General features: G+C 39.7%; 1 protein-coding gene and 1 long non-coding RNA gene across 2 annotated transcripts; both read right to left on the bottom strand.

Moving 5' to 3' along the window:
• Positions 1-5,298: 5,298 nt before the first annotated feature.
• On the bottom strand, positions 5,299-5,836 carry LOC131470682 (uncharacterized). The gene is made up of 3 exons (XR_009241913.1): positions 5,803-5,836; positions 5,559-5,600; positions 5,299-5,340 (listed from the first exon to the last, which is right to left on the bottom strand). It is a non-coding gene; the product is annotated as an uncharacterized LOC131470682 (long non-coding RNA).
• A 90-nt stretch (positions 5,837-5,926) lies between these two features.
• On the bottom strand, positions 5,927-8,429 carry LOC131469961 (uncharacterized). Its single transcript, XM_058645433.1, has 8 exons — positions 7,762-8,429; positions 7,407-7,676; positions 7,169-7,262; positions 6,935-7,002; positions 6,496-6,726; positions 6,345-6,386; positions 6,109-6,228; positions 5,927-5,989 (listed from the first exon to the last, which is right to left on the bottom strand). Exons 1-8 carry the CDS (start codon positions 7,915-7,917, stop codon positions 5,927-5,929), a joined length of 1,044 nt encoding a protein of 347 aa, XP_058501416.1. The 5' UTR covers positions 7,918-8,429.
• Positions 8,430-13,146: the final 4,717 nt, after the last annotated feature.

The following is a 13,146-nucleotide window of genomic DNA, read 5'->3' as shown; positions in this document are numbered from 1 at the left end:
TCAAACCTGCTCCTATTATCATCAACCACTGTTTTTACTTGATGTACAGATCCGTCACACAACACAACATTACCATTGTTATAAAACTGTTGGAACATTTCAAAACCCTCTGGTTTTAACTGATCATCAACACGATATGGCATGAACAACTGCAATCTACTCAAATGAAACAATTCTGGATTTTTTGTTACTGAGAACCGAGCATAACGCACGACAGCAGGTTCTGTTCTGACTCTCTTTGTAACAAAACCACAATTGTTGCTCAACGCAATTTTTGTTTTACAGTTTTCGTTTTTACTTAATACCCGATACTCTGAAGCAAATGTTGCAATACACATGTCATTAAATATGCTATCATTGGGCCTGTTCTTATACCTGTCAACCAAACTGGTCATCCACATCTCTTCTGTGTTAATATCATTTGTAGCTGCCCTTTGTTTTAACACATTTAAAGGCAAACTCATCTTAACTACATTCTCCCCTGTTGGTACAAACATGACCTTCCTAGAACACTCCTTCAAATGCATGTTAGTCAACCTATACACTGCTTCCTGAGCACACACATCCCTGTTGTGTAAATAAACACCACCTAGTTTTTTCAAAGCCTCTTTAGCACTAACATTACCATCTTTAGCTGCTTCCCTTTGGGCATTTGATAACAACAACCCCATTTCCTTTTCTGCCTTTGAAATGTATGAAATTATATACACAACACATGCATAGGCATCCACCACATACTGAATGTCCAAGTTTGCATTCCAACACTTCAAAAGTTGCTTACTGTACTGGTTAACCCAAGCCTCTTTCACCTGCCTCTTTAACACTACTTTGGTACCTGTAGTCGTCCGATTGAATGCATCTTCAAATGCTTCCTGAGTTATATTTAAATTTTCAAACAACTGCTCCACTGTATCAAAGCTCTGATTTTCATCTGACAGTGCTTCCTTAATTTTTTCCAAAATTTCATGAGCCCTTACTTTACGCGCCTTTCTTTCTTCAAAATCACGCTCTTTACATTTAAGGCACAAAGTCTCTGTTGAATCAATTTTTTCACAATTACATTCTACTATCTCCTCATCAACTTTAACACGACTAATAAATGTTTGTGCAGATGCTGGTCTCGGAAAATTAAAACGGCACACTGTGTTTTTCTTTTTACATGTTTTAGAGTGGCGCTTTGAATGCACCTGCACAGACGACACAATGTCCAATAATGTGTCATCATCAGAGGGTAGTTCACTTGTAACATATTGGTCAATAAACTCAACTACCTCTTCATCTGAGTTTTGGTCAATTAAGGGGGCATTCTCAATCCAAAACAGGCAATGTACATGTGGAGACCCGCGCTGCTGAAATTCAACACGATAAAAATAGTCCTTAATTTTACCTATAGGGTTTGAAGGAGACATAAGGACTTCCCTCAAAAAACAATGCCATCGAAAATCAAACATTCTAGCTGCAGTTACAGGATTACGACGCAACAACTCACATTTTTCTGCCCACTCTAACTCCTCAGCTGTCTGTTTTCTCCCTTCCTGTTTCAAAATACTACCAAGTAAGTTAGTCCAGCGCATGTCCGCTGCAGAAAATGAACAGAACCAAGTGGGTACACCAAGCTGACGCACACACGCAAGTAGATCCCGCTGTGCTGCCTGCCAAAATGAAGGAGTGCCTCTAATAGGCTTAAGGAAACGATAACCATCATCAAACTCTAACAACTTCCTTAAAGACTCCTCATTATTCACCACATCTCTAACTCTTTTAGGAACATGACTTCCTTTGCCTTTCCTCAAAGCTATGGACACATTCGACACAACCTGCTCCAACTCTGACATGTACTGTGCAAAAAAAATATACTCCACATTCTGGGCAAACCTGCCATCAGCATGAAGAATGCGGTTATTGAAATAGCGCGACAATGTCAACCGATGCTCTCTATTGTCATGAAACACAGAATGTCCCTGTGGAAACAACACTGGAAAACATTTAGCTTCATTTTCACGATTAGAAAGCAATTTCACAGGATTATTACCTTCTGCTGGAGCCACATTAAAAACACCCTCAACATACTGATCAAGCGTTTCCTGACCAATATCTACAGGCATGAGACAAGTGTCTTGGAACATACAATGTTGCTGCCTGTCATGCAACAGTTCATCCTCACCATCATCCACCTCAGCAGGTGTTCCATCCCTTTCCACACTACCATCACCTCCCTGTACTACACTGTCATTGTCTTGTTCCCGACAAAACTCATTCAACCATTCCTCATTAAAAACAACATCTTTATAGTACATGTTATTCTGTTTTAAATACGACAAAGCCTGCCTTATGTGCATTGTGTCAACAAACTGATACTCATAATGTCCTTTATACGTTAACTTACGCTTCAGTTTAACACGCAACAAAGACCCCTCCATATTGGAACGAGGAAGCAAATTATTGGTCTCCACAATATTTGCAGGCACACACGTCACTGGTCCATGAACACCATTTTGTCCTCCTTTAGGCAATGCCAACACTTTCATAAAGGGAATGTGCAATGCAATCAAATGTTGCTCTAAACTATTTAAACAAGCCAATTCAGGCGGAACAGGATGAACACTTAAATTATTAACAACACATTCAGCAGGAATCATTTTTCTCTTTATCTTGGAATTGCAATTGTAACAAATCCACAAGTGTCCTCTAGGTGAATCCAACAACTGACATGAACTTGCACAATTGTCATTACATTTATGTAAATACTCCTCTGAAATACATTTTGCTGCAATTAAAGTCATGTCTGCACTCTTGTTATAGTGACTTTTATTACAGTTTAACACCTGATATTTAAACAACAACCTTTGACAAACACAACACACAAAATCTGGTCCATCTTTCACTTTAGACAAGAACTGCTCCATGACAAAATCAAAATCTACTGCCTTGTCTTTCAATAGCTGTTTTTTCAATTTGTTCCCTGCTCTAACACTCTCCTGAAAATCTGGATTACTATTGTACTTTCTTACACTACTCCTTCTTTTATTCTGTCTGTAGCTCACATTTAAACAGTACCTATTTTTGCTCATCTGTTTCTTTTTATCTCTATGGCTGACATCTTGTGTATACTTAACTTTATTTAAATGCTTCTTTTTTTCTCTATAACTAACATCTTGTGTGTACTTTACTTTATTTGAATTCTTCTTCTTCTCTCTAAGGCTGACATCTTCTGTATATTTTAATTTACTTAAGTCATTCTTTTTCCTTCTATAGGTGAAATCTTGCATGTATTTTACATTAGACCATTCCCGACGTTTCAACTTCTCTAGCATATTTTCTCTATAATGAATTTTCTTTTTGAAAACATATGTACTTTTCAGATATTTGGAAAACTGATAGTTTACATTAGAAGTACACATCTTGCCTGTTGCCTGTGCCTGTACTTCACTGTGCGGTCTAAGATTGTAGCCTGTTGTAGTCTCACCTACTTTGCAGTAACCATAACAAAACTGTGACTGTGGCTGATGAACACAAACAACAGTCTCATAGTGGTTACCATTGACATGTTCTAAGTACACTGCCTGACTGGAAAATTGGCTATTCTTACAACTATATTCAAGCCAGCGATCACCCATGTAAGTGAAAATAGAAACTCCTAAACAATCTGCTGCTGCTTGAATCTCAACCTCTGTCGCCCAACTGCCGACATAACGCATCCTTGACTTAATGACATAATCTGACACTGACGAGAACTCACTTCTCAAAATGCTCTCATAAGCTACAGCATTACCTTCTAATTGTTTAACTACAGCTAATCTAATTTTCCTGTGATTCTTTTGTGAACCACACACAGCTTGACTGACTGATCTAAAAAAACAGTTGCCATCACCAACTATTGTGTCCTTTTTGCACGGAGCCCCCAACACACCAACTATTGAAAACACATCATCGACTTTCTCTGACTCAACATGTAATTTGTCACATAAAGTTCGAGCTACATCATTGCGAACAGGGTTAAACACCAACTCCTTAACTGTAACCTCACTAACAAATGCTACATCTGAATCAATTGGATCACTCCTTTTAACCCTCTTTGAAGTACGAGTAGGCATTGTAGTAGCCTTGCGCTTTGCACCAATCTTACATGAAGATGACTGGCTAGCACCACCATCTACTTTGACAGTGACACGAACACCAGCAATCTCAAACAACTTCTGTGTCCCTCTGAATCCTGCAGCAAAACAGCTAACATGCTGAATCAAGTGTTCAAGACTACTAAAATACACAACAACACTCTTTCCGTTGGGATGCACCATCCCATCTGCACTGCATGCATGAGAGTCAACAACAGCAAACTGTTCTCCTTCCCTAATAATCCCACAAGTACGGGATAACAATGTGAAAAAGCATGTGTCATATTCCATACACATCTTTTTCAAACCGTCCTTGAGAGTTGTGCACACACCTGCATCAATAAACTCTCCCTCAACCACATTGACATCCCCAGTCACAAAGTCACCATACTCAAACTCATAACTATGGCCACGTCTATCTAACTGCTTTGGTAACTCTGGAATACATGGGATATTGTGCCCACCACAAATCAAGTTATTGTCACGCAAAGATGTGTAGATCTTGTCACCACAAACAACAGCATCGTCCAGATGTCTCGTATGCCAAGAAAACACACTCTTGGTCTTATGCATTGCCATGGCAGCCAAACTTACTGCCATACACTGTACACCTCTATATTTAAAACGCTGATCCCCCTGATGAAAGGATCCCCTCACAGAACGCACCCCAAAACTTCGCGGCACAGTATCAAGGCACCCAAAAGAAATGGAACCCTCACTGTCTGTATCAGAGATCACTGTGACCTCATCTATACCTGCCCCAACAGACCGTGAACCTTGCGCTAATGGCAATGTATCAGTCCACCCAAAAGAAATGGAACCCTCACTGTCTGTATCAGAGACCACTATGATCTCCTCTTCACCTGAACTAACAGACCCAGCATCAAACGTTACCGGCAAAGTATCAACATTAGCAGCAACCTTACTTTGGATGAGGTCTGGGGAGCTGTGCATAGGGGGACAGTCTTCAATGGTCACAGGTGATGGTCCACTCATCACCTCCACAACATCTGCAGCTGCAACCTGCTACAAAACACACTGAATGTTAGACTCACCATGACTTCACAATAACTTCATCACTATGTTACAGCTGCCACAATGTTTGAGCACTATCAACACTAACTAAATTCTTTATAAAATCATAATCTAAATAATGACAAACCTGCTGAGAAGTACACCTCTTCTTGAAGACAATGCGTCTGCGGGGACGCTCCACAGGGACCTCCTGATGAAAAAAAAAAAAAAAAATCTTGTTACACATTGTAACACAGCTGTATCTGTACATTTATAACAGCCCGGACTTGTGATACTTTTCAGGGAATCAAATATTGGAAAATTCAACATTTGCATATGCAAGTCAATCTTGACCATCAACTACTAATATAAACAGTGACATTTGTTTAACAGAATACATTTATATACATTCACACAATCTGCCCTTACCTCCACAGCCTTGGGCACTCCAGGCCAATCCCCCACCTCCACCTGAGACAAAAACAAAAAAGAACACAGCAAACACATTAACTGCATGCTCTTCCACAATTTACTGCCCAACACCAGAAATAAAATGTAACACGCTCAACCAGCTGGTTCCCACAGCCCTTCCAATTTACAGTATGAATAAAATAACAAGGTGTTGCATAATCCATTCATAAAATTATACAACTTTCACACAATGTGCATTTACCGACACAGCCTTGGGAAGTTCAGGCCACTCCTCCACCTTGACCTTAGAAAAAAAAACAGCAAACAAATTACTTCCATGTTCTTACACAATTTACTGCCAAACACTAGAAAACAAATACAACGTCTCAAACCTTCTGTTTCCCACAGCTCTTCTTTGAAGCAAAAGGGCTCCTAGGACGCTTGACCCCCTAAAAGAATAATAACAAAATGCTTAAATTGCAACAACTTCAAATAATGACATCAGTCTTGACAGTTCATTTTTCCAAATTGAATCATTGGCTAATAAACACTCTTGCATGCACATTACCGTTGGTCCCTTGGCAGAAGTACTGGGCTCCTTCTGATCAAGATTGCCCGGACGGACACTGTCCATCATCTCCAACATTGGTGGGCTGAACCACACAGGAGTGAGAGGGATGTAACAATCCTTGTGAGACAAAAAAGAAAGAATTTTAGTCACAACTTCCGTTGAGAAAACATACAGATAGATACATCAATCAATAAACATAGATATCAAAAGGTGAATTAAAAAACAAAACATACCCTGAGCTGAACCTTCCCTCCCTTAGGGGGCGAGCTGCTCCCCTGTAATGAAAAATATAATTTTATACATGTACATTTTGACCATTTGTGCAGTGAATTGCTTGGAAATGTTTCTGTTTCTCCTAAAACACAAAGTGTGCAACTCATTTACCGTCCTGCGTGGTTCAACCACCTTCCAATCCAATGGGTTGTGCAACGGACGTGGAGAGCGGGCCTCTCCAACCACAACCAACCTCGGAGCCAGACGAGGAGCAGGAGCAGGAACAGCTGGCAACATGCTACGCGACTCCTCCTGTGCAACAGCCATCGCTAGCTCCAGACTGGATTTGTCGCATAGCAATGTCACCAGCGTCCTCATCCCAGATCCATCACTCAGGTGCACCTGCAAAAATATGAGATCAAACTCAAATTAACAGCACTGTCAATACTGTTGCTAATCTGCAAAACAAACTTTGTCTGATCAACTTATTAATAATGATGATAATAATAATAACACATTTCATTTATACAGTGCTTTAACAAACTCTGAAAAAAAAAATAGTATATATGTAAAGGTAAGAAAGGACAATAAACAAATAATTTCCACTTACCCCATCCCAACTCCACAGGTCACGCTGGCTGAGAGGAAAGAACTCTGCAATAGAGTAGTACCTCACACCTAAACAAACAAATATAATGTTTGTTTAAATAAAATAAAATCTGTTTGCATCATATTAATTTAAAAACATTCTGAATGTGACAGAAATGATCTTTCTCCATATGCCATAAAAGCCAATGACACGTACAACTTGAATTAGACTGAACTAAATATTTTTGGTCCATACCCTTGCGTGCAGCCACACGGTGAAACTCCTGGCGAAAAAGTTCCTGCAAGTCCTGATCCACGTTCCGGCGCGGAGGGAAGTCCAGGACAAACAACTATAACAACACATAACATTATTTAAAAACAAGCAATATAATAATCACAAACATGCATTGAAATAAAAAGAAATTATCTACAACAGCCTATAAAGCCACATTAATTATGATTGGAAAGACGTGAACATATTAAAATAATCTTGCCTTCGGCCACCGAGACAAGGCACTGGTGAGAAGCTCCTCAAAGTCCACTGCAGCCTGATCCAAAGTCCCCTTAGTCAAGTTGTTGCTGGGCGCAAGAACACAAACAAGGTCAGGTGTCCTGGGAAGGACTGCACTCACCATCTCAGTCCTCAGGTCCTTGGCGTCAGCCCCTGGCGTTGACATGAGACCAAAAGAAAGCTGCTTGTGCGAAATCTTCACATGGCCATCAACAATGGCGCGCAGGTGGGAATCACCGACAAAAAGAACAAACTATAACAATAGAAAAGATTTATTTAAGAACATTAATAACTACGCCTCACATAAATAATTATGTTTGTAAATTCAAAATCAATACCTTCTTGTCAGGTGACTCGGCTGGGATGATCATCTTGTGACTCCTGCCAGTCAGGGGTGAAACTGGCCAGGTGCTCACACGGTGGCGACGACCAGTACCATGACCTAGATAAAAAGACAAAACATTAAAATAGAAGAACACATCACCCAAATACATTGTGCACGTACAAAATACATTAAAGACACTGACCACATGCACTCTCCAAAGAATTTAAAGAAAACAGGTGAACACATACGTGAGGGACCACGTGTTGGTGGTGGGAAGCAAGTGGTGGGGACCAGAGGCACAGATGCCACCACTGCTGCCAGGCGTTCCTCCATGCTCTTCTTGGCCGCGATGGAACGGTTGTGCTTCTTCAGGCGAGGCATCTTCACCTAACCAATAGAAATACAAAAACTCACACAGAAACAGTAAAATATATACCAGAAAACAGTTGTATTAAATGAACGAAATAATTTAAACCAATTCCTGTTCCTCTGTAACTTTGTGACGTCCCTGGAAATTCAATCCACTGTAAAAAAAACAAAAAAACACATACAATTGTAAAAAGCACAATTACAACATCACTCCCTTTACTCCCTTTTGTGAGATTCCCATACAAGCACTCAAACACACAGTTACAGACTGTTACACTTCCAGCATGTTGTTATTGTTCCTCATAATATGATCATAACTGTGTTGGATTACTATGTCAAGTGTACTTTAATAATAATTTATGGTTATAAAGCTTAGTATAAATATAGGACTTAATAACAATTACTTTTAACTGGCTACTGCCTAGGTGCAGTACCCAGAGTGAGTGTTTCCAGGGATTCCAAAATGTTTTTCTCATGCTGTAATAAGCCACTGTGTGTTTTCAGAACGTTATGTGACTACATTATTATTAGCTAGGTAACTCAGTATTGTTGTTTTAAAAAGCAAATGTTACACATATCCAAACCTGTATTCAATCAGAAGCTCGTATTATAAGCTGTAAGGGGAGCAATATGAATAACAAACCAGCCTGATGTGCAGGTCAATTGCTAAGCTGTTAAGGTCCTTAAGCATAATTGGTCAAGGTAAAGGGAACAATGACAAAGCTGATGTGCTTTAATAATGTGCGAATGACGCAGCTTTGTCTATGAAGCATTGACTGTGATGCTAATAATTTGGTAACTCCCTGAACACATCATCCTCATTCAGTTCAACAAGCGGAACCTATCTCTACACACACCATTTAAAGGTAGACAAGCTTTGTCTACTTTTGAGGCAATTCCCAACACTTACCTGACACCCCCCCCAAACACAGTCAGTACAGTTTTGCGAAATTCTCACACAAACAATCAAACAACCACAGTCCCACACTGTATCACCTTGTACACGTTCTTATTGTTCCTAATAATATGATCATGAATCTGCTGGTTTACTGTACCAACTGTACTTACTAATTTACAGCCATAATATACTATTTTTAATAAACTTAGTATAAATTTAGGACTAAACAACAGTTACAGCCAGAGTGAGTGTTTTCACACATACTGGTGGTATACAGTAATATGTTGTTTTGATTTCTGGTCGTTGTTTTCACCCTGATCCACAAACACCACAGCACTGGCAGAACTTCATGTTTCCAGGACAACTAACCCGGAAAAAACACACGTGACATCATGATTACATGACCACCGATTGTCAAAATAAGTTTCAGACGTAATGCTACGCCTTAAAAACAGATTGTCACCCACGAGATCCTCGCTCGTGGGCTATGGAAAAGTCTACAGCTGTGGAATGGAATAACTAGTTCTTTTGGTGTGTGACTGTGGTGGACTCAAATGAAACTTGGGCATGATGATGGGTAACATCACTGCCCCTGCCCAAGGGCTATGCTCTATGCAGAGCATAAAATACATCCATGCGACACCGCAAAAATATTGTTCAAACATAAAAACTGAAACAAAAACCGACAAAAACACACATCCCACAAACGGTATTTGTGATACAAATAATGAGACTTATATAAATTACTCCCATCTGCTTTGAACCGTGTATAAAGACAAACTGCATCTAACATGTTAACCATTTCTAAAGCCATGCTAGATGCAAACAAAGACAAGGTCACCGGAAAGCAAAAACAGTGATTACATTCTTTTAAATTAATCTATTCATTGGCATCGTTCTCTCTGGCCATGTAAACAAAGAGCTATTTGAACTGATATGCCAACAGCACTTACCTAAAATTATCCGCTGGTTCTGCTGATGAAGTCCAGGACACACAAAGAAGAAAGACCTTTTAACCGTTGAAGAGACTTTGAAAAAGATGAAATTCGCTCAAGTGCAGTCCACTGAAAGCCAAGGCCAAGTAGAACCACGTGCTGTGTAGAAACTACACAACTGAAGGGCACTGTCCTAACAGAGCTGAGTTTTACCTGACAGACGTGGTTATAGACGAATCACAGACAAGTTAGGGGAAAAGAGGCGTGGTTTAAAATGCACCAATCAAAAACTGGTTATAAGAATTGAACACAAGTGTAAGTCATTTCCAGTCTGTAGCATTTATTGTCATGACTTTTTTTCCTCCAAATGTGAAAATAAGAAAATCATTTTCCAATTCCTTTACTTTAGCATGGTTTTCATTTGTGACCGGCCAAAACAAAACCAGTAACTACTTGATGATCAGACTCCTATGGTTATCTATAAAACAAAACAAACTATACTCATTCTCACTTCATTGCTTAATATTTGTATATTGTTTCCATTTCCAGATTGTCTACTTGATTATTGTATTATTTTATTTAATATTTTATTTCATTCCATCTCATTGCCTATTTACCTGTTTATTTATATCCTTATCTTATGCCTTGTTTCCACTGCTGTATAACTATTTTTCTTTGCATGGAGCATTTAGACGACAAAAAAAAATTCACCCAAGGAAAATAAAGTGTTCTGATTCTGATTGGCCCACAAAAAGTTGGGGTTTTATCATGCTGGACACTGTATTTAATAGTCCACTGTGCGTTTCGAAACATTATGGCTACATTATTATTAGCAAGCTCAGTATTGTTGTTTTAAAACAAGGTTACACACATTGAAACTTGTGTTCAGTCAGAACACTGCATTACAACCTGTAACAGGAGCATGTGAGCATCTGCTGTTCATATGAATAACAAACCAACCTGATGTGCAGGGCGGCTCACAGGTAAAGGGAACAATGGCAAAGCTGATGTGCTTGAATAATGTGTGAAAAACACAGCTTTGTATATAAAGCATTGACTGTGATGCTAATGATTCAGAAACTCTCTGAACACATCATCCTCAATCAGCTCATTCAGCAACAGACTGAACCAGCACACCAACAATGACACACTTTAATGTATTTTTTATGATATTAGAAATGTGTATCTAAATTTGATCCTTCTAACTATGATTATACTACATATCTTGTTTCCCATTTTTATGACAAATATACTCATGTTTTATTTCACTTTAGTTTTTTCTCTGAAAATCCTCTGGGGTCTCTTCATAGAACCATTGGGATCCCAAGACCGTCAGGACGAACAAGGTTAGGTGAAGGGTGCCAATGGTGAGGGGTTAAGATTGTGTGTTGTAGGCGTTGGTGGCAGATATTGACGCCGTCAGAACAAAGGTAGGGGGATGACATCTTTGAAATAGTCAAATGTGACTCGCGTAGCGACGTGGACGCACGGACACTCGCGAGCCCTCAAGCTCGAACCCGTTCATTACCGCTTGCGGTACTAGTTATTATTATTATTCCTCTAAATGAATCGCCTTTTTGAGGCCTTTCCCATACACGAAAACTCACCAATTTTTGCAAGTGCATCAAACCTGGTGTAAATTTACGTCTGAAAGTAGTTCGGGCACAGTGCGTACAAAATTGGAAGAGGGCGGGGCTTACGAAAATGAAAAACAGCTTTCATCAGGCCGATTTTTCTCGTGTTTCACGTACATGCACGAAAGTTGGTACACATGTTAAGCATGTCAGGACGGTCCAAAAATGTCGTGCTGGCGCCGCTGTAAATCCTACAGGAAGGCCGCCATCTTGGGTTGAACAGCCATTTTTGGCCTATTTTGGCCATTACGCACCATCGTTTGAACGAACTTGTCCCAGAGCTTACATGGGATCACGTTCAAACTTGGTGAGGTCACTGTGGACAAGTTGAGGATCTAAAGTTCCTGAAAACTTTTTTATAAGTATCATGGCGTACGAGAAAGGGGGCGTCAAAGTTGGAGAAAATTTAAGATTTTCGCCACACGCAACAAAACTCTTATAACTTTGCGATAGAAGGTCCGATCTTAACCAAACTTGTGGCGATAGATGATGGGCCCTTGCTGAAGAGGCCTATGCAAAAACTGTCAAGTTTGTAAACATCGCCTCCTGGTGGTGGCAGAAAATTAAAAAAAAAAATTACTTTTACAATTTCGGGAATAACTTTTACAGAGATTATCGTATCAAACTCAAAATTGGTAAAAATCACCATAAACACAAGGTAGATGATGCATGCTCAATATGATGGCGTAGAGTTACATGATGTTGCCATGGTAATGATGCGAAGTCGGATTTTTGCGACAAAAAAACAAACTGCTACCACTTTGCGAATCCTAGTCCAATCTGAACCAAACTTGCTAGGATTGATGATAGTCCGGCCCTGAAGACACCTATATGAAAATATTCACTTTCAAAAACAGCACCCCCTGGTGACGGAGACAATATGACCTCTGGTATTTGAATGAATTAATCCTAGAGTTCTTGTGCGATCACCTTTAAACTTGGTCAGGTCACTGTGAACCAGTTGAGGAACTTAAGTTATCAAAAGTTTTTTAAAATGTCTCATGGTGTACGAGATAGGGGGCGCCAAAGTGGGTGTAAATTCCTATTTTTCACAACAAAAAGCGAAACTCTTATAACTTTGCGATGGAAGATCCAATCCCAACCAAACTTCCTATGATTGATAATGGGTAGTTGCTGAAGGCGACTATATTGCCGAAAACAATAAATTTTGAAAACAGCGCCTCCTGGTGGTGGTAGAAAATACAAAAAAAAAAAAACTGTCACAACTTTGCCAATCCTGGTCTAATCTGAGCCAAACTTGCTAGGATTGTTGATAGTCTGGCCCTGAACAAACCTATGTGAAAATATTTCAAGTCAAAATCAGCGCCCCCTGGTGAAAGTGGACGTGCCAAAAACCTGCTCCACCCCCTAAAACTTGTGGTCCTGAGGAGCACGTTTAATGTACATGCACGAAACTTGGTACACGTGTTCCTTAGGTCGGGCCGGTCAAAAAAGTCAGCGTAGCCTATGCTCTAAAACTAACAGGAAAGCCGCCATCTTGGATTGAAAGTAAATGCTTTGCTGATTTTGGCCATTTCACACCAATGATATTTGAACAGATT

This window comes from Solea solea, chromosome 12 (assembly GCF_958295425.1).
Source record: "Solea solea chromosome 12, fSolSol10.1, whole genome shotgun sequence".
Taxonomy (NCBI): Eukaryota; Metazoa; Chordata; class Actinopteri; order Pleuronectiformes; family Soleidae; genus Solea; species Solea solea.
Note: the sequence above shows the minus strand (reverse complement) of the source record. Positions and strands in the feature narration are given on the sequence as shown.

What these genes read in the sequence shown, in the direction of transcription:
- LOC131469961 (XM_058645433.1), bottom strand. Translation starts at nt 7,917, where the DNA reads ATGTATTTGGGTGATGTGTTCTTCTATTTTAATGTTTTGTCTTTTTAT. An exon ending in CCTTGTCTCGGTGGCCGAAG is followed by an intron (nt 7,263 to 7,406) that starts GCAAGATTATTT and finishes GTGTTGTTATAG; the next exon opens with TTGTTTGTCCTGGACTTCCC. An exon ending in CTTCTGCCAAGGGACCAACG is followed by an intron (nt 5,990 to 6,108) that starts GTAATGTGCATG and finishes TTATTCTTTTAG; the next exon opens with GGGGTCAAGCGTCCTAGGAG.